This window comes from Homalodisca vitripennis, chromosome 7 (genome assembly GCF_021130785.1).
Source record: "Homalodisca vitripennis isolate AUS2020 chromosome 7, UT_GWSS_2.1, whole genome shotgun sequence".
NCBI classification, from domain to species: Eukaryota; Metazoa; Arthropoda; class Insecta; order Hemiptera; family Cicadellidae; genus Homalodisca; species Homalodisca vitripennis.
Window position 1 is genome coordinate 124,375,666 of NC_060213.1, and position 21,926 is coordinate 124,397,591.

Below are 21,926 nucleotides of genomic sequence, written 5' to 3' on the forward strand. Positions count from 1 at the left end.
CGCGTGATTGATCCGCCGAAGCGGGACCCATTCAATTCACACATTAGGGCCCTATTTAGGGCAATACAAATGTCTGGCTGAGCGACCCGTGAGCACGTATCGACCACAGCCTGATGACTCACCGTCTAGAGGTAACCCTACAGTGGCCGCCGCGCTTCGTCAGGCGAGGCTGTCATTACTTAATAATTCCCGGGGGACAAATGACGGGGTGGGGGGGGGGTAATATGGCGTGATGGATGCCGTCGAGTTCTGATCACGAACAGGTAAACAACACCCCTCCCTCGCCCCCCGCCCACCGCGGTCGTAAAACAACCACCCCCAGTAGTAAAACACGATTGCTGTTGAAGTAGCTTCACTTGGATATTTTTGATGAGTCATCTTTATCGGTACACACATCTGTCGCAAGCGCGTGGGACTCGCTCAATTAAGGTTTGAAAAGGTCTTTGTTAGCTAACTTCAAGCACGCCCATGGTAATTATTGGGGGAGGGGTATGTTTTCCCTGAGGCCCGCGCTACCATGTTACTGGAATATTTCGTTTTAAGGCGGTGCAATATATTTTTAGTTGAGTCAACTGTTTTGTCTTCCCTTTTTTTAATCTTAAGTCACTCTCTTGAAGATAGCTTCCCTAAAGATATAACAAATCTCTGTTGATCATCCATGAATGATTGGCGTTGATCATTCAAAGTACAAGTCTAGTTTTGTAACTGAGCCCAATGAAAAGCCGGCGAAGATAAGAATGTGAATTTTTACTACAATAACTCAATTGTAAATTAGATTTTTAGTATAATACCATTAAGAATTTTGTAATAGAATATTATTTATCAAAATATTTTATTATTAAAAACATGTATGTGAATTATAATTTTAGAAATACGTAATACAAAAATATAGTATGACATATATTAAACGTTTAAAGAAATAACAATCAATACCATTACATGTTTTTTAATCAAGTATTACTAACGGAAGTAAATTTAAAAAAGTTTGTATGTGGATTATGACCAGTAAATGCATTTTTCTAGTAATTTATGTCTCAATTATATATGCAATGCACAAGAAACTTTAATTCTATTACGTATGTTTTAATAAAATATTACTTACAGAAATAAAAAATAATTAAAAACATGTCGCTTCCTTCAAAGACATTATGTAAAACATATCCCTCGACCGTTTTTTTAACCTGATTCCAAAATGCTCCCAAGTACTATTTTAAATGTCTGGAACATCCCGTAAAATAATAATTTTTTTACTACAGAAGGTATCTTAAAAGGTTTTAACTATATTTTAATAAAAAGAATTGACCCTTCTTTGTTAACTGCTGCCAATGAGGAACGCCAGTGCGCACTTACACCCTTAAAACAACCCCGACTTGGTGCGCACGGTCAGGTACCATGTGATCTACCGACTTCTTCTCGCAAATTAATGTATTTATCTGGTTATAATTGTGTTATAAAAGGTTTTTTAATAACAAAACAACACCGTGGCAGAGTTCTTCTGCAAAAGACCCCTGATGTGAGTAATAAAGTTGAATCATCCCGCGGTGAGAGGTAAAGCGTCGAATATAGCGTATGAGGAATGTTTGGCTCGATTTTTGACCGGTCATAACAAGTCGTTAATTAATTTTCACAATTTTCCTTTTTTTTAAGAAGCTGATCCCTCTTTAATCCTTATTCTGCCTGTCTCATAGGCGTGCGAGGATCTTATCACACGGAATAAGGAGAAACACAAGGTCGTTGGTACTGATAGTAAGTACATCGGGCACAGGCAGGATTTGAACCTGCACTGTACTTACTCTCCTCCTTACCTTGCGATGTACTTACTCTCCTCCTTACCTTGCACTGTACTTACTTCCACTTACCTTGCACTGTACTTATTACCCTCCTTACCTTTTACTGTACTTAGTCTTCTCCTTACCTTGCACTGTACTTATTATCCTCCTTACCTTTCACTGTACTTACTCTCATCCTTACCTTGCACTGTAATTATCCTCCTTACCTTCCGATGTACTTACTCTCCTCCTTACCTTTCGATGTACTTACACTCCTCCTTACCTTGCACTGTACTTACTTTACCCTTACCTTGCAATGTACTTATTATCCTCCTTACCTTTCACTGTACTTACTCTCCTCCTTATCTTCCGAGGTACTTACTCTCCTCCTTACCTTGCGCTGTACTTACTTTCCCCTTACCTTGCAATGTACTTACTTCCCTCCTTAACTTGCACTGTACTTACATTCTTCTTACCTTGCACTGTACTTACTTTCCCCCTTACCTTGCGGTATACTTGCTACCCTCCTTACCTTGCACTGAACTTATTCTCCTCCTTACCTTGCACTGCACTGGCTCACCTCCTTACTTAGTAATTTACTTACTCTCCCCTTACCTTAAACTGTACTTACTCCCCCCTTAGCTTGCAATGTACTTATTATCCTCCTTATCTTTCACTGTACTTACATTTCCCTTACCTTGCACTGTACTTACACTCCTCCTTACCTTGCGTTGTACTTATTCTCCTCCTTACTTTGCACTGCACTAGCTCACCTCCTTTGTAATTTACTTACTCTCCCCCTTACCCTAAACTGTACTTATTCCCCCCAATCGACACAAGTACTTACGTCATGTGCTTAGATTGGTTGTTCAAGGTAAGGGTACCTTGTAGTGTACTGACTCTCCTCCTTACCTTATTGCTAAAATTATATAGAGATATGTTATTACAGGAAAATATATTTTACTTTCCACTGTACTTAATCGTCTCCTTACCTTAAACTGTACTACTCGCCTCCTTACCTTGAATTGTACTGATTCTCCTCCTTACCTTATTGTTAAAATCATACAAATATATGTTATCATAGGAAAATATCCTCGGATTTTTAAATTTATCGAAGTCTGCAAAAAATTTCAAAATTCTAGTGGTTTAGTTCGCACAGACGATAATTTAACCCAGCTAATCGCAGTGTCCGTCGAGGCCCAAAGCGTGCTCATTGACCGAGCTGGTAAACAGCGATGGGTGTTAGACCGTGAGGCGATGGTCTGTTCATCGCACATCCAAACCGTGTAGTTTTTATATCGATGGTCAATTCGCGAGCTATCATTCGTTTCATTCGGTTTATCGTTCATCGGAATGCGGCAATGTCAATGAGTGTCTGTGAATATATTGTACACTATACAGCAAAAGCGCTGACATACACAGTACGTACAGAATCTCCATAACTCACTCCCTAAAACTTTACCAGATACTTTGTTTGGAGGTTGTTTTTGACGATGGAAGGGTTGTGACGGAAACAGGGGTTTTTCCGGACATGTTTGTTGTTGTTACATTATGCGTGTCACAACGCTCTGGTATGATTTGTTTATTTAACCTATATTGTAGTTATGGTTTAGGTTAGTTATTCACCTGAGGAAGAGATCAGATTGCAGATCTCGAAACGTAGTGTTACTGATTTTTTTTGTATCACTCAATGGTGGCAAAAGTTCGAAAAATTCTGTTTCTGTAGTCACTGCACAGGATACAAGTCACGAGCACAAGTATACAGAATCCCATTTTTGCTTGTGCTGGTGTGGCGTGTGACAATGATCTTAACTCCTCGTGCTCGTGACATATACTATGCAGTGACTACGCCTGCGTTCATTTGTACCGTAGTTGTAATTATTTATGCTGAATCGCGGTAGGAAGTAGGCTCTTTTGTTAACTAGACGCGGTGCGTGGACATTGTTTGTTGGTTAGACCGGTACATCAGCTGATCGAGATGACTACGGTGATACGTTCCGAGCCGGTTCCCGGAGAGAGGGGGACCAGTGTTGAAGTGACAACGACAGGGTAGAGACGTCCAGCTGAGAAGCAGTAGTTCTTCCTCTAATCCTATAGTTTGGGATCTAGAGTAATTCTTTTAATCGGGTGTAAATTTAAATCAAGTTATTAATTTTCTTTAGTGCGTTTTTAGTTTCCTATCAGCCTCCATAGTCTTCAAAGTATCAAGTCCCGTACCAGCGTTTAGTTAATATCTTTTATTTTATACTGTTGTGATTAAATTTGTAAAGTTTCCCATATTACAGAGTCTGAGAATTAATTCAATTTTTTGAAGTTTTGTAAATTAAATTTTGCTCGTAAAGTTAATATCAAGTTTTGTGTTATATTGATTTTGAGATTTTGAGAAGAGAACTTTTAATTTTATTTTTTTAATTTAAACCTTTTGGAGAATTATACATTTTTAGTTTCATTTTAATTTTAATTCATTTTTGATCAGACTCTTAATTAGATTTGATTGATTGTGAGAAGTTTTTGAAGAAAATCAAATCTAAAGTTTGTAAACTTTGTTAATTTTTTGGGTGAACTTTAATTCGGAATAAATCAAGTATTTCAGAAAAGTTGTTTTGATTTATAAAGTATTAGCTCCAAAGTAATCTAATATATGTACTATAATAACGGTACACATTTTCATTTTCAGTGGCAATCCATTGCTCCACGTTTTAATTTTGATACACTATTTATCTTTTCACCTGACGAAGAGGGTAGATTCAAGCCTCGAAACGTTGTGTGATACATTTTGTAACATATAACGTTAGCAAATGTCCGAAATCCTAACAATTACATGGAAAAATAGGCCCAAACCTGAATAAATTACAGGCCAATAATTTGATATTTAATTTAATTACATTAGTTACACCAATATCTCTTCCTGAGTGGAATATTTAATGTTTGTTTCTGTTGCAGGGACAGAGTGTATAAACTGAACCTTAGCAATATCAACCAATCTAATTGCGAGGTAAGTCATGCTTTATTATACCTTAATTAGTTATTTTTTATTTAATGGAAGTGTTTTCTTGTACGCTCATAAAAAACTTACACGTTTTTAAAAAATATAAAAATTAAAAAATCCAACTAACTCCAATGTTTTTAAATGTTTACGACGAATGTTAAAGGTCTTATTTATTATTTTGTTCAATTTTGACTTTTTAATTGCGTGCCTGTATAATAAATGTGGATTTATACATGGGAAATGAACACATTTTAGTACTTAATATCTCATTATGAATTGCACATGAAAGTTGAATTATGACCAATCTGAGGATTTAATTCATTTTTTATTAAATGAGCAGTTATGGTTGTACAATAAAATGTAAATTTCTCATTAACTGTGCTTAAACAACACAGAACTAGATTGTGTATCACTTGGTTGATGTTGTGTATCGCTGCATTATAAGTTAATTGCAGTGAAGGTGTAATAAATTATACCTGTTGTCTTGAAAGCTCCCACCCCTTATTAACTAACATTTGAATAGAGATGGAGTGATTTACTTTGGGGCATGTTAATATGACCAACTGATGAGATTTTTGACGTATAAAAATGTTTGACTCCCCCCTCCTGAAATGGGGTCTTTTGTGGTTGTCAAAATGTTTAAATAGGAATTCCTAGCAAGTGACACATACAGTCAATTTTGACACAGTAACCGGACTGGATGTGTCTCACATACTAACTGGTAACCAATAAGAGGTGACATGACAAACCAGCCATTGGTTTTCTCAGGACTTCCTAATGGGCTTCGTTCAGATAAAACAAAACCTAATAAATGCTACGTTAATCACTGATGCTGAATTTTGTTGATTCTTGTAATAACTTGTTTTATGATTTCATTTTGAAAGTTCTCAAAATAACTAGTGAGTGAATGTTTTATTTACCTTACAATAACTTTAACTGTAACTTAAACTGTGGGGGTTTTATTCAAACTTTAATTGACCACCAAATTTGATAGAGTAACATTAGATAACCCTATTTTGCACCATTTGTCTTTTTATAATACCTTTAAAATGAGATTTTACTTGCTTGGGGTTCTTTTTTACAAGTGAACTGCTTTAGATAATTATTAAGTAGTAGACATACGATATTACATTACGTATAACTATCTACATCTAATAAACTATTGCTCATTTATAAACAAATGTTATAACATGTCCAGGTAAAAAAAATGGTACCTTAGGATTTTTTTAAGTTCAATCGACTTTTAATGATTTAGTGCATTCATAGTGTTCTTCGTTATAAATATAAATAATTGATAATCGATACACTATAATGTCCATTTTTTACATTCACAGACTAAATCTTAGATAGAGCTATAGGTTTACAATCTAAACTATATTTAATAGCCTATATCGAGTATTTGAAAAATGTATAATTGGAGCGTTTTTCATGACATCACTTATAATGGAGTCAAAAACCAAATTCCTTTTACAATTTTACTTCTTTCAGACCAAATAATGTTTTGTTCTGAAGCAGCACACGTTTTAGGATTTTTTTAAATTTGGTACTGATATACTAATAATCTTTTCACCTGACGAAGAGGATAGATTTCAAGTCTCGAAACGTTGTGTGATACATTTTGTAGCATTTAACGATGTTCGAAACCTTAATCCTAAGAATTACATGGAAAAAAATAAGTCAAAACCTGAACAAATTGTAATTATTCTTGTTCCTTTTTTAATAGTATCCCACTACACCAATACTATTGTCGAAACCATCATTAAATCTAACTCCTTTTCCAGAGGGATTCTCTCACTTTGGAGTCGAACACCGTCAACGACTGCGTCTCAAAGGGAAAATCAGAGGTGAGTAGATCCTTGCTTATATCCTTCTGGAGTGCATTTCTGTTTATTCTGTCCTACATGACTCATCAGCAATGCATTGTGAGGCAGTACAATGCTTTCTTGTCGGCAACTCCACAAGAAGGAATTCAGCTTGTGAAGGAGAGTGAGAGAGAGAGAAAGAGTGAGAGAGAGAGTGAGAAAGAGTGTGAGAAAGAGTGAGAGAGAGTGCGTGTGAGAGAGAGAGAGAGAGTGACAGGGAGTGAGAGGGGGAGGGAGAGTGAGAGGTAGAGAGTGAGGGAGAAAGTGAGTGAGAGAGAGAGTGAGAATATGTGTGTGTGTGAGAGAGGGGGGGGAGAGAGTGACAAGGAGTGAGAGAGTGAGGGGGTGGGGGAGAGGGAGAGAGTGCGAGAGAGAGAGAGAGAGAGAGAGAGAGTGTGTGATGCGTGTGAGTGAGAGAGAGAGTGTGTGTGTGTGTGTGAGGAGGGGATAGTGAGTGGGAGTGAGAGAGAAAGAGTGAGGGTGATTGTAGGGAGAGGGAGATTGAGAGGGAGGGGGAGAGTGCGAGTGAGAGTGAAAGGGAGAGAGTGAGAGTGAGGGGGAGAGTGAGAGGAGAGAGTGAGAAAGAAAGTGAGTGAGAGAGCGAGTGAGAGAGTGAGAGAGAGAAGTGAAGCCTGTTAGGTTAGCCCTCCCCCACACTCAGTCAAGGATAGACATGGTCTAATGATAATGGACAGATTAGTTAATTATTCCCTGTGAAGCCTCTCGAAGACCTCGTCTATGTCAAGTGGCCGTCTGGGCAGTCTGGTACATGTCTGACGGGGTGTGGGGATAGGCGGCCAATCTGTTTGTCGATTATGTAACGGCAACATTCACTGAGCGAGTTGCCGTTCGGACTCGATACTGGTTTACTTTTTCAATCCATTTCACGTATTAAAACTGTGTAACCTTTATGCACCTGAGAAATGTTACAAAATACTTTAATTTAAATTAAAATTCTCATAACCTATGTTTAAGTTGTAGTGTTACACAGTTATTTTGTTTTATTAATAATGTGATATATTTCAGGCTGTGATAAGAAGAAATACTTTGTAAGAAAGATCGAAGTTGGACACTCATAATTAACTCGCAATAATGCAATAAATTAAAATAAATATATACAATTAACGCAATAAATTTATTAGAATATACATATAAGTTACATAATAAATAAAAAAATATTAAACAATAAATAGGATTTATATATAAATAATAAACAATAAATACATTTTATGTAATAAATAAGAATGTAACGAAACAATAAATACGATTTATATCTAAATAAAAATAAATAATTGTATGTAATAAACAAGAATATAAATCAATATAACATGCAATTAATAAGATTATAAAATAAATAACAAAACACAGTAAACAGCATGTAATACATAAGAATATAAATTAATATAACGTGGAATTAATAAGATTATAAATAACAAAACACAATAAACTGCATGCAATAAATAAGAATATAAATAAATATAGCATGCAATTAATAAGATTACAAATATAAATAACAAAACACAATAAACTGCATGCAATAAATAGAAATATAAATAAATATAACGTGCCATTAAGATTATAAATAGAAATAACAAAACACAATAAACTGCATTCAATAAATATAAATAATATAATATAAATAAAGAAACACAATAAACTGCATTTAATAAATAAGAATATAAATAAAGATAACGTGCAATTAATAATATTATATATAATAAAACTCAATAAACTGCATGCAATAAATAGAAATATAAATAAATATAACGTGCCATTAAGATTATAAATATAAATAAAGAAACACAATAAACTTCACTTAATAAATAAGAATTTAAATAAAGATAACGTGCAATTAATAATATTATATATAATAAAACTCAATAAACTGCATGCAATAAATAGAAATATAAATAAATATAACGTGCCATTAAGATTATAAATATAAATAAAGAAACACAATAAACTTCACTTAATAAATAAGAATATAAATAAAGATAACGTGCAATTAATAATATTATATATAATAAAACTCAATAAACTGCATGCAATAAATAAGAATATCGATAAATGTAACGTGTAGTTAATAAGATTAAAATATAAATCACAAAACAAATTAACTTCATGCTATAAAAATACAACAAGCAACAAATAAATTATTAATAACCAATAATAATAAATAAGGTACATATATAATAAATAAGGTACAAATAAGGTACTTTGTATTGTTTTGATAACGTAACAATACAAGTGCAATAACTGTAATATTAAACACCAATAATAATAACAACAGATATGGAAATAAAAGCGAATACCAAAGTAACTTGATAGTATTGGTCTTATCTGTGAGAGGAATTGCGGTAACCTTTACTTCAACGAATAATTAAAAAAAAACTGAAATTCCTCAAGATATGTTCTATTTGGAACTCATTCATCCGTGATAAATGTATGCATGATTATTCTCCAAAAGTTCTTTGTCTTATCCAAAAGTTCTCTTAAAGTTCTTATATCCGACTAAAATCTATTTAATGTAAAGGATTTCCAGTGTATAGCAGTAGTTGTTAATGATCCTTGAAGTTTTTAGGATGTGTATATTTTTGGACGTTTCAGCAGATAATATATCTTAGAGGACATAGCGTTTTCAAAAAGTATTAATATTTGTTGAGAGAGCACTCCACTTTTTCGCTTCAAGGTCAAAAATAAATGTGTCGTAGAGTTTGCTTCACCATTTGAAGACTAAAACAAGTGTATGGTTCTTTGTTCTACAACGACACTTAAAGTTGAAAAATGTGTGTTGGTGATTATATCTACCCTACTGATTCAAGATCAAAAATAAGTGTAGTAGATCGGGTCTACTTCACCGTTTCAAGGTCGAAAGTGAATCTGTAAAGATTAAGTTTGCTTTGTCACTAAAAGGTTGAAAATTAGTTAATGGTTGATTTATTCTACATAGCCACTTAAGGCTGAAAACAAGCGTCTTGGTGGCAAGACCTACCCCTTCGCATCAAGGTCAAAAATATACGTGTGGGAGGTTGAGACTTCGCCACTTCAAGGTCAAACATTAATGTAAAGATCTAGCAGACCGCTTGAAGATCAAAAGGGGAAGATTAAAACCTAACGCTTCAAGCATGGTCAATTATTGCAAAAAGTTAGAGTTAGTGTGTTTTTAAAACATTTTTCAAGGAATAAACGCTTTTCATAAAGGTGGTGAATAAATTAAATATAACCAAAAGAACATCATAACAACTCTGTGAGTAATCTACAGGTTGTAAGGGACCGATTTATCACTTTTATGTATATACAAAAAGCTGTTTTATATCCATTTAACACTATAATTTATATGAGAGTAGATATTCTTATTTTCAGACATCCGGTGTATTTTACTAATTTATAGTTACACTCGTCGTATGTCATTTATACAATTTGTCATGTGTGTGTACTTTTCGTTTGTTCAAAACTATTTTACTTTTCAGCATTTTGAGTGCAGAAACCACATCCGAGTGATACAGCCTGTGGGGGATGGAACTCGCATCTACATCTGCGGCACCAACGCGCACAACCCTAAAGACTGGGTCATCTATGTAAGTATTACATAAAGAAAGTATCTATGTAAGTATTTCCTATATAGATAAAAGAAAGTCGGGTTAGTTACACCATTTATAACTCGAGAATGCCTGTACCGATTATAATGATCTCTGATTTGTTTTATTGGTCTCTACACTGAATAGCAGAATAACTACTAAAATATCGCAAAAGTTCACAAATAAAAATCACGTAAATAAAAATTGTATTAGTAGCATAGATTGAAAGAGCTTGTTAAATATAGTCAACTGTTCTGTGTAAACATTATTTTTAATAGTAACAAAACTTCTTATTTCAACCTCTTCTGCACAGTTGAGTAAAGAGTAAGAAAATATCCAGATAAAAAAATTAAAAGATTTAGTAAAAATATACTTTTAACTGTACATTTTAACAAATATCAAGTATGCAGTGCTTGGTCAGTATTGTAATGCAGATACCAAATACACAGTTACTATCTAACATTTACTATACATTTAAGACTGTTATAAAACCCATCTTAGTTGTCTTTTTACTGAAGTAGGCTTTTAAACAACGTGAAAATAGTAGAATTTTTTAAAGCTCCGAAAAATCTGAGTAATATAAAATGTTGGAAATGAGATACAAAATTGCCATTTCTCCCCCACACGAGATTCACTAAAATTGTATTAAAATTTGGTTAGGGTGAACAGAATTAAAAATGGAGTGTTATAAGTAGGATTTTTTAGATTGTCACAATCTAGGTGTAGTAGGAGGGGTTTGATTCAATTTGATTGTTCAGTTTGCTCCAGTTCACCTTCCACTCAGTGCAGTGTCTGAAACATGACTCTGTCACAGACTTGACTCCTGGAATCTGGAGTCATGTTTGTCTAAAGGGATCTTAAAAAAAAGTCGGTGACGATAAAGCTCAAATCGAACTTTTTGTATAGTTTCGGCATCAGAGACACCTACAAAAAATTATAGTGTAATCTAGGTGAAGAGGTATTCTCATTGTCTCAGGTGCACAATTGAGTGCACTACGATGATTTCGACACGATCCCAAAATACCAGTTCGTTTTGAGCTTCTTCATTGCGGACTTTTTTGGATCTCTTCAGACGAACATGACTCCAGATTCCAGGAGTGAACAGTTTTTAGTCAGTTTTTTAACAGTCAGTTTTCAGAGGCTGCACTAAGAGGAAGGTGCACTGGAGCAAACTCAACATCACAATTGGCAGAAGTTTTGAAACTTATTTACTCTGTTGATTTGTTACTTGGACACACTTGAAGCGATGTAACTAAACATTCCTTTAGGTCTCAAAAAATCCATTTTTCCAAAAATTTAGTTATTGAAAGATTTTAATATTTTGCAGTCGAACCTTACGCACTTGCACCGCTCGGAGTATGTCCCCGGCGTGGGCGTCGGAATCGCAAAGTGCCCCTACGACCCCAACGACAACTCCACGGCTATCTGGGTGGAGAGGGGAAACCCCGGCGAGCTTCCGGCGCTCTACAGTGGCACCAATGCCGAGTTCACCAAGGCTGACGCTGTCATCTTCCGCACGGACCTGCACAACCTGACCACGGGTCGGAGGGAGTTCAGTTTTAAGAGAACGCTCAAGTATGACTCCAAGTGGCTGGACAGTAAGTGCTTCTGGGAGTTCTTAAAGTCGTGCTTTAATGTATTCTTCTTGTTGTTGCTCTTTTTCGACTCTTAGAAGATGACTATTTTTATTGTGCTTCAGGGAATTCTAAAAGTCGTGCTTTAATGTATTCTTCTTGATGTTACTCTTTTTGCAGCTTAAAAGATTACTATTTTTATTGTGCTTCAGGGAATTCTAAAGGTCGTGCTTTAGTGTATTCTTCTTGGTGTTGCTCTTTTTGCAACGCTTAAAAGATGACTATTTTTATTGTGCTTCAGGGAATTCTAAAAGTCGTGCTTTAATGTATGTGAAATGCTAACAGTATTTTACCGGAAGTAACATATTTTTTTACAATATTGGTTTATTTAAATATAACTAGGGAAAATTTATAAAAGGACAATTTTATTTAGATGAGGGTATTGGTTCAAATATCAAGGTTCATATTAAGTGAGGATGAAGAAACTGTTCCTAATGGTTGTATTGTGGTTGTATTAAACTGCTACAGTAGGCACAAATATCAGTTCAAACATCAATTTATCGAAACTTGTGTGTGATTGAAGTAGTTATGTTTCCGTTACAGTTTAACAGTTCCTTATTTTACGTTTGCCAATTTTTCTGGTAAAGGCACCGTGTTACCGTGTTTAAATTGAGTGAAACTTTAAAATCGATAAACGAAATCAACAACAATGTAGACAACTACAAAAATTCGGATTTAAAAATTTGTGATAAATAAAATAAGGTATCACTGATTTGCCGTTTTCATAAGTAAATGGGATCTTTAGCATAGCTGGGTGTGCTTTAATAGAAACAAATTCGTTCACAAAAATAATTTACCAGAATTTCCCAGCAGACTTTAATGATCTACATACACTGTACAGTCTCTCTCTACAAGGGAAAAGCTGCTTTCCCTAATGAACGTAAATGAGGATTATTAAAAGTTTTGGAGAAACTCAGTTCGCGGATCCTTCGTAATTAAAAGATGAAACAGGCGCAGACACCATGTACGATTCTTCTTGCTTACGCGTAATCTTATCATATTTTAATCACACAGGCGATATTCCAGCCGGGGGGAATCCTCTTAGCCAAACCGTTAATTATATGACAGGCCCAACTTTTATAAAAGCCTTTAATTGGTCAGCTAAACTCCCCCATACAACCCCCCACCCCCGAGGGGTGCCTGGCAACCCTAGTACTTAGTGTACAAGCCTGATTACAAGCCCCAGCTTCTCACTTTCCCCCCCTCCACCCGACCTCGTGCTCACCGACAAAAACTCTCCACGTGAAATGTAAAAGATTGTGTTACTTTACTTTTTGTTGGGGCTGTCTTCAACATACGCCCCCGTTTGTCTTTGCGTATTATTAGTTGAGTACTTAAAATATTAGTTTTTATAATTTATTTCAAAACACACACAAAGTATTGTTGTCAGAAATGTTTCTCTACACAGGGTGCTTGTTTTAAACCTGTCTGGGTCCTAATCCAGATCTTAATCTTTGTTCAAGACCTATCTTGAGTTAATATAAAAATCTTAAGTAAACAAAAAATATTCTCTGCATATATTCGTAAATTTTTAATTTTATCGAACCAAACAACATTTTTAAATTCTCTTACAAATTTTTATTTGCTCAATTCTTTCTCCAACATTGTTTTATTTTTCAAACAAAGTATTTTTTTTTTAATTGATGCAGGGAAATTTGGGATTTTAGGTACATTCTAAGGTTCAAAATGAGACTTGTTCGTACATAAATATGTGTCTGGAAATGAATTACCTAGGAAATACAGCTCAAAAAGTTAGAGAATATAGTATCTTCATTTCTACAAACAAGGTAATAAATAATACACCTTGTGTGGATGTGAGGAATAAAATTTTGGTAAATAAAATTTAAATAATTTTTTGTTGGGTTTTGGAAATTGTCTGATGTTTAAGAAAGTGCACATTATAGTTCCGATTTTGTTTTAAAAATTCAAAAATCAATCTTGTCCAAGCACTGTTGGCCCTTCATATGCAGATAAGCTTAAAATTTTGAAATTCCTTATTCTATGATTAATGCATCACAGTAAAATTTCAAGGAGTTTTTATTTTCCTTGTTATTGAAACTTGGAAAAAGTTTCTCACTAATAATCAGAAAATCCCCAAACTTGATTTAAAAATTTTTGTTTTGGTAAAATAAAAACACCTTGCATCAAAAAAAACCTTAGATAACAAATTTTGGATGTAGTGACAAAAATTTCTTTGCCCAGTTCAGTGGCAGCAGGTTCCAAAATAAGGAAAAAAAATTACTACTATAAAACTTCTTAAAGTTTCTTAAGATCGATTTTGGAACACTATGTTTAACTTTGAATGAGAATTGAAATTTAAAGACCCACAGGACTGTAATTCAACGATAATCATTGTCAAAAATGTGTCCAAAACAGTTTGTTTGATTGCTACTCATTAAAACAGTATCCATAGAAAAACATTATTGAATTTAATTTTTTCTCATTTTTCAAAACCTACCTTTTATCAGTGGCAAAAATCTCAAAATACGTCAATTTTTTTAAATTATGCAATGTTATTTATTTATTTGGTTCAAACCCTATATTCAAAGGGTTCCCAATGAAGGATTGGTAGAGGATTATATTGGTATGCAATGAAAAAATTGTCCTGGCTCTTTATTTGAAAAACAAGCCAACACTATTACATTTTATAGTACCAAATTGAATGTAGTTAACATGATAATACGAAATTAGCCTATTTCTGGCCTCAAAATTTTCCCTTGCTGCATACTACTTGTATTAAATAACAATTAAATTATAGTTTGTCAGTAATATATTTTCCTTCTACATAAGTGAGTTTAAGGTTGTTGTAAACAGTAACCGGGTTATGGAGAAAAATATATTTTTTACACCATTCAAACTGCCACTTGTAACCAAACATGCGATTAAATAGAAGTTTAACTTCCCCTGTTAAGAACTCCTTATGAGAAAGTGTCGCCAAGAAAACTCTAAAAGTCCACTTAAAAACGTTCGTTAAATTTATTCTTCGAATAAATATCTTGCATGTTTCCGCAACAACTTTACTTTTACGAGGACATTTCGCATTGATATTTAAGGAGCAAACTTCTAAGTGGGAGGAAGCTAGGCCGGGGAGTGAAATCTGCATTAAACTTGGAAACGAGATAACTGCTTGACTTTCCCAGAGTTTTCCGCATTTTCCCGGGTTTTCCGCTCACAGATTGCAAATAAGATTCTGATATAAAGTTATGTTCGGGACTTTCTGTTTCATTTACTTTGAAAGTTCATAGTTAGGCTTTTGTTGTTATCGATGCAAAATTCAATTTGTCACAAAACTTTTGGATGCTTTTCGTTACGATTAGTAATTTCTTGTGGATAACAAAATCTCCTCTGACAACCTTGGTTTCGGGATAAATATACTAAGCTAACAAATTGTATGAATGAATTTTCACACTTTAAAAATGTATTATTATAAAATAAATAAACTCAATATGGAATATTAATATTTTAACAAGTTGGAATAGTAGTGTTCAATTTTACAACTATATTGTGGATCCATTTTGTCAAATAGTAAGGAGAACAAAACATGAGCATTAAAAATATTGATATACTCGTAAATTGAAGAACAATTTTTCTAAATTTTCAACTACGTAAAACTGTAATTCAAATGGCATTAGATAATGGAGAATGAAAAGAGTTACAGATATATATTTGCCATAATTGTAAGGCTTCTTGTTCCTTTTCAAAGAACTTCATAAGAGTTTTTGTTGGTTAGTCAATCTGTGAGAATAGTCTTCAATAAGACACCTTATTTCTTCTTGCAGAAGGTTGCTTAGCTTCATATCCATTAAGAGAATGTGCTTAATAGACTATTAAGAGGTTATCTGTTTTCTTGCTCATTGAATGAGATGGTAGATAGCATTGTGTGTTGCTGCATCATAGCTTCGTTCTGCGTCACAGTTTGTCAATCAGCATAAATGATGATTGTTGTATGTAAAGATTTTTTAATGACCTCCAATGTTATGAATGCCCCTCTGCAACATTCCTAGCTCAACAACTAAACCTCTTAGAACCATCATCTTCAGCATGTACACTCTCTGGAGTTGCTTTCGGTGTTATAAACTTCAAAACCCTACCGAAGGTGTGATTCAAAAAGAAAATGGTACTATTTTTTGCAATAGATGCATTGCTGTATATGTTTATTACATGTCCTTAATACTATGAAATAATGATTTGATAGAATGTTCTTTCTTAATTAATGTTTCGATTGAAAGTTTTAAAGGATTTGCAACAAACACTTTGAGAATGTTGAATATTCTTAAAAATAGGTCATGTTGGTTTGAATTTAATTAATAGAATTGTTTAGAACGCTAACGTTAAACTTAATTTTCAGAGCCGCAGTTTGTCGGTTCCTACGACATCGGGCAGCACGTGCTGTTCTTCTTCCGTGAGACGGCTGTGGAGTACATCAACTGCGGCAAGAACGTGTATTCCCGCGTCGCACGAGTATGCAAGCGAGACACAGGTGGCAAGAACATCCTCAACCAGAACTGGGCCACCTATCTCAAAGCCAGGCTCAACTGTTCCATCCCCGGAGAGTTCCCGTTTTACTTCAATGAGATACGTGAGTACCTGATATGATAAATCAGTGGCGTAACTAAGAGGGTGTTATGAGGGGGCTAGATCGTCTCCGAAAGATCTAAAATTCTGAAAAAATACGTATAACAGCAATTTAACATGTTTGAAGCACACAGTAAAATGTTTTAGTTTGAATTAAAACATTTCAAACTAATGTATGCCCCCCCCCCCCCCCCGTATGCCAAGCCCTAGTTATAACACTGTTACAAATTCGGCTATGTTTGTCATTTCTATTAGCCGATGAATAGTTTCTTTGTTTAGTCAAGTAATGGACTCTGCGCATTTGGAAATTTCGGAACAATAAGTCTTCTCTATAAACTTCTAATGTTGCGTTTAAATTGAAGACGACGCTTTGGTGGTACAGTATTTCAATACTGGTAAATGTGAGAGTAAAGAAATCATCCAAAATTTGGTATGTGGAATTGTGATTAAAGAATTCTAATTAGAAGATTGATAATTTCCATAATTTCGTTATGTCCTGCTCAGAGAATTTCATCAGTGAGAGCTGTGTAGTTAAGCAGATCAAGAAACTACACACATGAGTTTTCTGGTAGTATTCTAAGTGGAGTATCGAAAGTAATTGAAATATTTATAATATTTTCGTAAGTCTTGTAGTGTAAAGCACTTGTTGAGGTGGAAGTAAAGGGTCTTGCATCAAAACAAGAGGATTTCTTAATCTGGGAAGAAATATTATCATTAGGTACACTTTCCAGAAGCATACTTAACACTATATGGAGGACATATTAAGTTGAATATCTAGCCTTGGGTTGGAACCTACATAGGAGAATTTTAGTCAAATTAAAATGCTTTAACCCTTCAAAGTCCAAATCTCCAACCCTTGCCCTTATACCATCATTGGGAGGATTCTGCTGTCCAGGCTCAATCTTCAAACTCAAATTAACTAATTCTAATATATAAATGGTTGTAAATAGTTTATTTACCCCATGTATTTGCAATAGCTTTTTAGGAGGCTGTAATGGTTTTGTAATGAGAATAATTTCTTTATTAGAAAATCAGAAACCAAAAGAGATCATAAATTCTTCACAACTCCAGTCTCTGTATAAATAAAAAGCCCTATATTATAAAATTAAAGTATGTTGTATTTTAAACTAGTTTGCTCTTTTAATATATTCACCTGTCAAACATTTTTCAGAAATTCAAGCTATTCAGGTAAAATTTGGTAACGGTTTATTTAAAACCATTTTGAACACTGTTGCAGGCACAGGGGAAAAGCTACCTCATCATTAAACCTTCAAAGGCTGTTGTAATTAAATGAAGAACTCGGTTTCCGTTTTGGTTGTTTTACTTTGAGATAGCAAAGGGCCCTTCCAAAGCGGCAATAAGCCCTTTGAAGGGGATATCGTTGTAATAGTATATCAATACTTGACATTTACATGAGGGTCGGTCTTACAGTCTTAAGAGACACTGTGATAGATCAAACGTGCGTTTATAAAGTAGTAGTAGTAGTAATAAAGATTTGTAGAAATTGTAAATTTATTTTATAAAAACTGTGCTTTGAGAAAGTTTTTTTTACTTTTATGTTGCAGTAAACTAATTTATAAAAAGATTTAGTTCATTATAATTAATTTATTACATTTTTTAAATTTTTTGTATTCCGATATTGATGATTTTTCTCCTGTTTTAATCTTGCACATCTTAAATTTGACTTTCATAGGTACACAATATTTTTTTTAATAAATCAATATCAAATGATCTTAATTCATTTTTATGAGTAATAATAATGAGGAGAATTTTTGTAAAGCGGAACTTTTGTTTGGTGATGTTTTTATATACTCGTTTATGATGTACTAAAAAAAGGACAAGGATATTTGAACCATATGCATACTTGAATATACAGATTAAACACGTAGCTGTGGCTGGATATCTGTAAAAAAACACGAGAATTTGTGATGATAAATCATTTTAATGAACGTAATTTTCCAGAGAGCATCTACAAGGTTCCTGGTGACAATTCTAAGTTCTACGCAGTGTTCACGACGTCTACTACGGGTCTAATGGGTAGTGCCATCTGCGCATTCACGTTGGACGACATCCATCGCGCGTTCAAGGGCAAGTTCAAGGAGCAGGCGACCAGTAGTTCTGCGTGGTTGCCGGTACTGAGCAGTCGAGTGCCTGAACCTCGTCCAGGAGAATGTGTCAACGACACCGAGACTTTACCAGGTCAGTGAGCGTATATTTGACTTCACAACGTTACAGTGATTTATCGTTATGTATCTGGCTGAGTATAGTGAAGAGAAACTAGCACAATAAATAAAATTGTAATCAAACTGAGTAAAATCATATTAGATTGTAACATTTTAATTTATAAAGTAATCTGAAAAAATAGAATGGAATGTCTTCAATTTCAACGCACTCTTTCATTATAATACCCTCCCTAGCTCACCAGAACTTTTGTTATTTGAACAATGCTATGAAACATAACTTAGTGAACAAAAATGTGAATGTATCATGTGACACGATATCTCAAAAATGATTTCATGTGTTGACTTTAAATTTTATATGAAATCTCATTTATAAATGGACAAGAATGAGTTCTATGGTGGTGCATGTCCAACCTTAGAATTTGGCTGAGTGTCATTGTAGCCTTTCACTCTTCTTCTTCTATGGGTTCTATTGCCATGTCCCTAAGCCTCAAGGGTCTTTTGTGCACTCCAGAAGCACACCACAAGGCCGATCAGTGTACAGTTCCAGCAGTTCTACAAACCACCGAAAAGAACCAAGTTCTCCTGGGGAAATTCACCATCCTTTTCCAGATTACCAAAGATGGCGTACCGCTCTCTTGCTATTGCAGGACAGTCAAAGAGCAGGTGCTTAACAGTTTCCTCCTGCTCGTCACACATTCTACAGAGCTGATCCTCCTGAAGGATATCGACTCTGTGAAGATGCTTCCTCAGGTGACCATGTCTCATAATAAGACCCATAACCCGAGAAGTCACTGATCTACTGATTGAGAGAAGGATCTACTACAGTCGCCTTCCACCCTAGGGGAAGGCGGCTTTAGAACCATTTTGTTCATTCCTAAACATGGATGCAGCCTCCATCTTCACTCATGTTCAGTGTGAACCCATTTCGAGAAAGCCCCTAAGGATTCACACCTAGAAATGCCACAGAACGGTTGAGGTTTATCATATTGGATACTGAAAGGGTTAGTTTATAATAGTTTACTACAAGTCAGAGGATGTTCTGTTTCCCTAGGGTATGTACGGCTAAATAAGATGATACAGCCCTAACCTACATTTCTAATGACATTAATATAATAGAGTATCAAATTAAATCTGATTTAGACTGTCTTGGATGGTGGTTCATTGAAAATCATATGATACTAAGTGCTGAAAAAACTAAATACGTCAACTTTTGGCCTAAGAGGAAACGAAGAATTTATCAATGGAATTACTTATAAGTGCCCTGATTGCTTAACTGAGGCTAATGAGTGTGCATTGTAACTGTAAAGAAATATGTGGAAGTCAGTCAATAAAATATCTTGGAATTATTCTTGACTCTGATCTCAGTTGGAAAACCCACATTATGACCCTCAAAAATAAAATAAATAACATATTGAGAATATTTTATTTTGTTAAAAATCTGTGCAATGGGGCTACTTTGAGAATGTTGTATTTTTCTTTAGTGCATAGCAGACTACAATATGGATTAATAAGCTGGGGTGGGACTTATGTCACAAACTAAAACCATTGATAGTATTGCAAAAAAAGTTTTTAAGGATAGTAATGTAAAAAACCACCTGACCACCCATCATCTCCTTTATTCTGTCCATCAAAGAATTTTCAATTTGAGGCAGTTATATGTTTTCAAAGTATTGAAATTGTTTTTTGTTAAAAGCCGAAACTGTAATTCAATGGTTGTATATAAACAGAAATTACGAAGCTCAAATGATCTCTATGTTCCGAAGCCGAAAACGACCTTTTTCACTAAAACATTTTGCTTTCTTGCTCCAAAGTTTTATAATAAGTTACCTAACAATATTAAAGAAGTAAATAGTTTTGAATTTATTTCATAAACTAGTCAAAAACTGGGTTTTTGGAAATAGAGAGTATTGAGTCTCTCTTGTTCAATATTGTCACTTAGTCATGATGTATGTGAGATTTTATTTTAAAGCCCTATCATGATTGTTTATAAGTATATTGTATTGTATATTGATTGACTAATTGTATGTACTATGAAATAAGAAAACTTCGTCTTAACCGTAGACTAAATTCTCACAGCACAACCACTGCACTTATCAAACATCCCAAATTTTAACTAATCACACAACACACTATAACACTCAAAACACATCACATAATCATATAATGTATCACATAATTTTAGGTTATTATGCATTATCTACTCAGGACAGGTTGTGAACAGTTTTGAGGTTGACGGTTCCAAAATAATTATCTTATCTATCAGCTGCTGATTTCTCAGTATGGTCAGGGAAAGATGGGGGAGGGAACAAATCTTATTGAAGTTACGTAGAAGAACTATAATTTATGTTCACACAAAGCTTTTATTTTGTACTTTTCGAAATTAAACATTGTTCCTTTTCTATTCCTGTTTTATTATTCTCTACAAATAGATCTTTAATTCTGTAACCAATTTAGCCTATAACAAGATGTAATTTTAAAGCTTGTGGTGTTACCAACTGTATCTGAGTTTAGATTATTTAATAAATTTTGTTTCTTTGATTATTTTGTAATAACTTTCTGCTACCACGCCCTCCGCTTTTACAATGTAAATTGAATGTGTAATTCTCCAATCAGGCTAAGCCTTGGAGATTTCTCTTTCTCTTTCATACAAAACTAATTGGTTAATGTACATAGTGTATCTATTTTATTTGTTATTTGTCTAATTTTAAACTATAGTCTTAAGTTTGTAATCAAGGACAGACTGGTATTATGAATGAACTGTGTATACATATATATGTAAAAATGTAAAAGAAAGAAAGAGAAATAAAGAAATAATTGTTTCTCCTAAAGATGTAACAATTTATTTCCACTGCAATAGTGTTGAATTTCTTTGCTTTTGTAATGAATTCGAGTTAGGATTTCTAATGATGATAGTGCAACATAAAGAGTTAAAACTTTTTCAATCCTTTTATATCGCATGTAGAGTAGGCATACTAGATAAATATGACTGTAGTACTTTTCTCTGAGAAAATGAGAATAAAGATTTGATTGACTAATTGTTATAATTTTTTGTAATATGTTATCAATGATATCATCAAGTAGTTCAAGCAGTCTTTTTCTTTAAGTAGGTATTTTTTGTGATTAGAGAATCGTAACATACACTTTATTTATTTTCTCTATGCATTTCATTACAAAGAATAATGTGGTGCATGCATGCTTATCACCTACTTCCTTTGACAATCAAATCTCTAGAGACAAAAAAATGAAAAGACAAGGAATCAGCTGGTATCGTTATCAATAAGTGGCTGGACCAAGAAGAGTTGTCCAATGTAAAATTACTTCAATTTATTTACTCTC

General features: G+C 34.1%; 1 protein-coding gene across 1 annotated transcript in view; it reads left to right on the top strand.

Annotated features, from left to right (window-relative positions):
• The window catches only part of LOC124366254 (semaphorin-2A), a 420,155-nt gene that overhangs the window by 381,147 nt on the left and 17,082 nt on the right, over positions 1-21,926 (top strand). The window contains exons 3-8 of the mRNA XM_046822650.1: positions 4,713-4,764; positions 6,540-6,602; positions 10,091-10,198; positions 11,526-11,796; positions 16,181-16,411; positions 18,370-18,606. Of these exons, the coding sequence (XP_046678606.1) occupies positions 4,713-4,764; positions 6,540-6,602; positions 10,091-10,198; positions 11,526-11,796; positions 16,181-16,411; positions 18,370-18,606 (962 nt within the window). The remainder of the gene's footprint in view (positions 1-4,712; positions 4,765-6,539; positions 6,603-10,090; positions 10,199-11,525; positions 11,797-16,180; positions 16,412-18,369; positions 18,607-21,926) is intronic.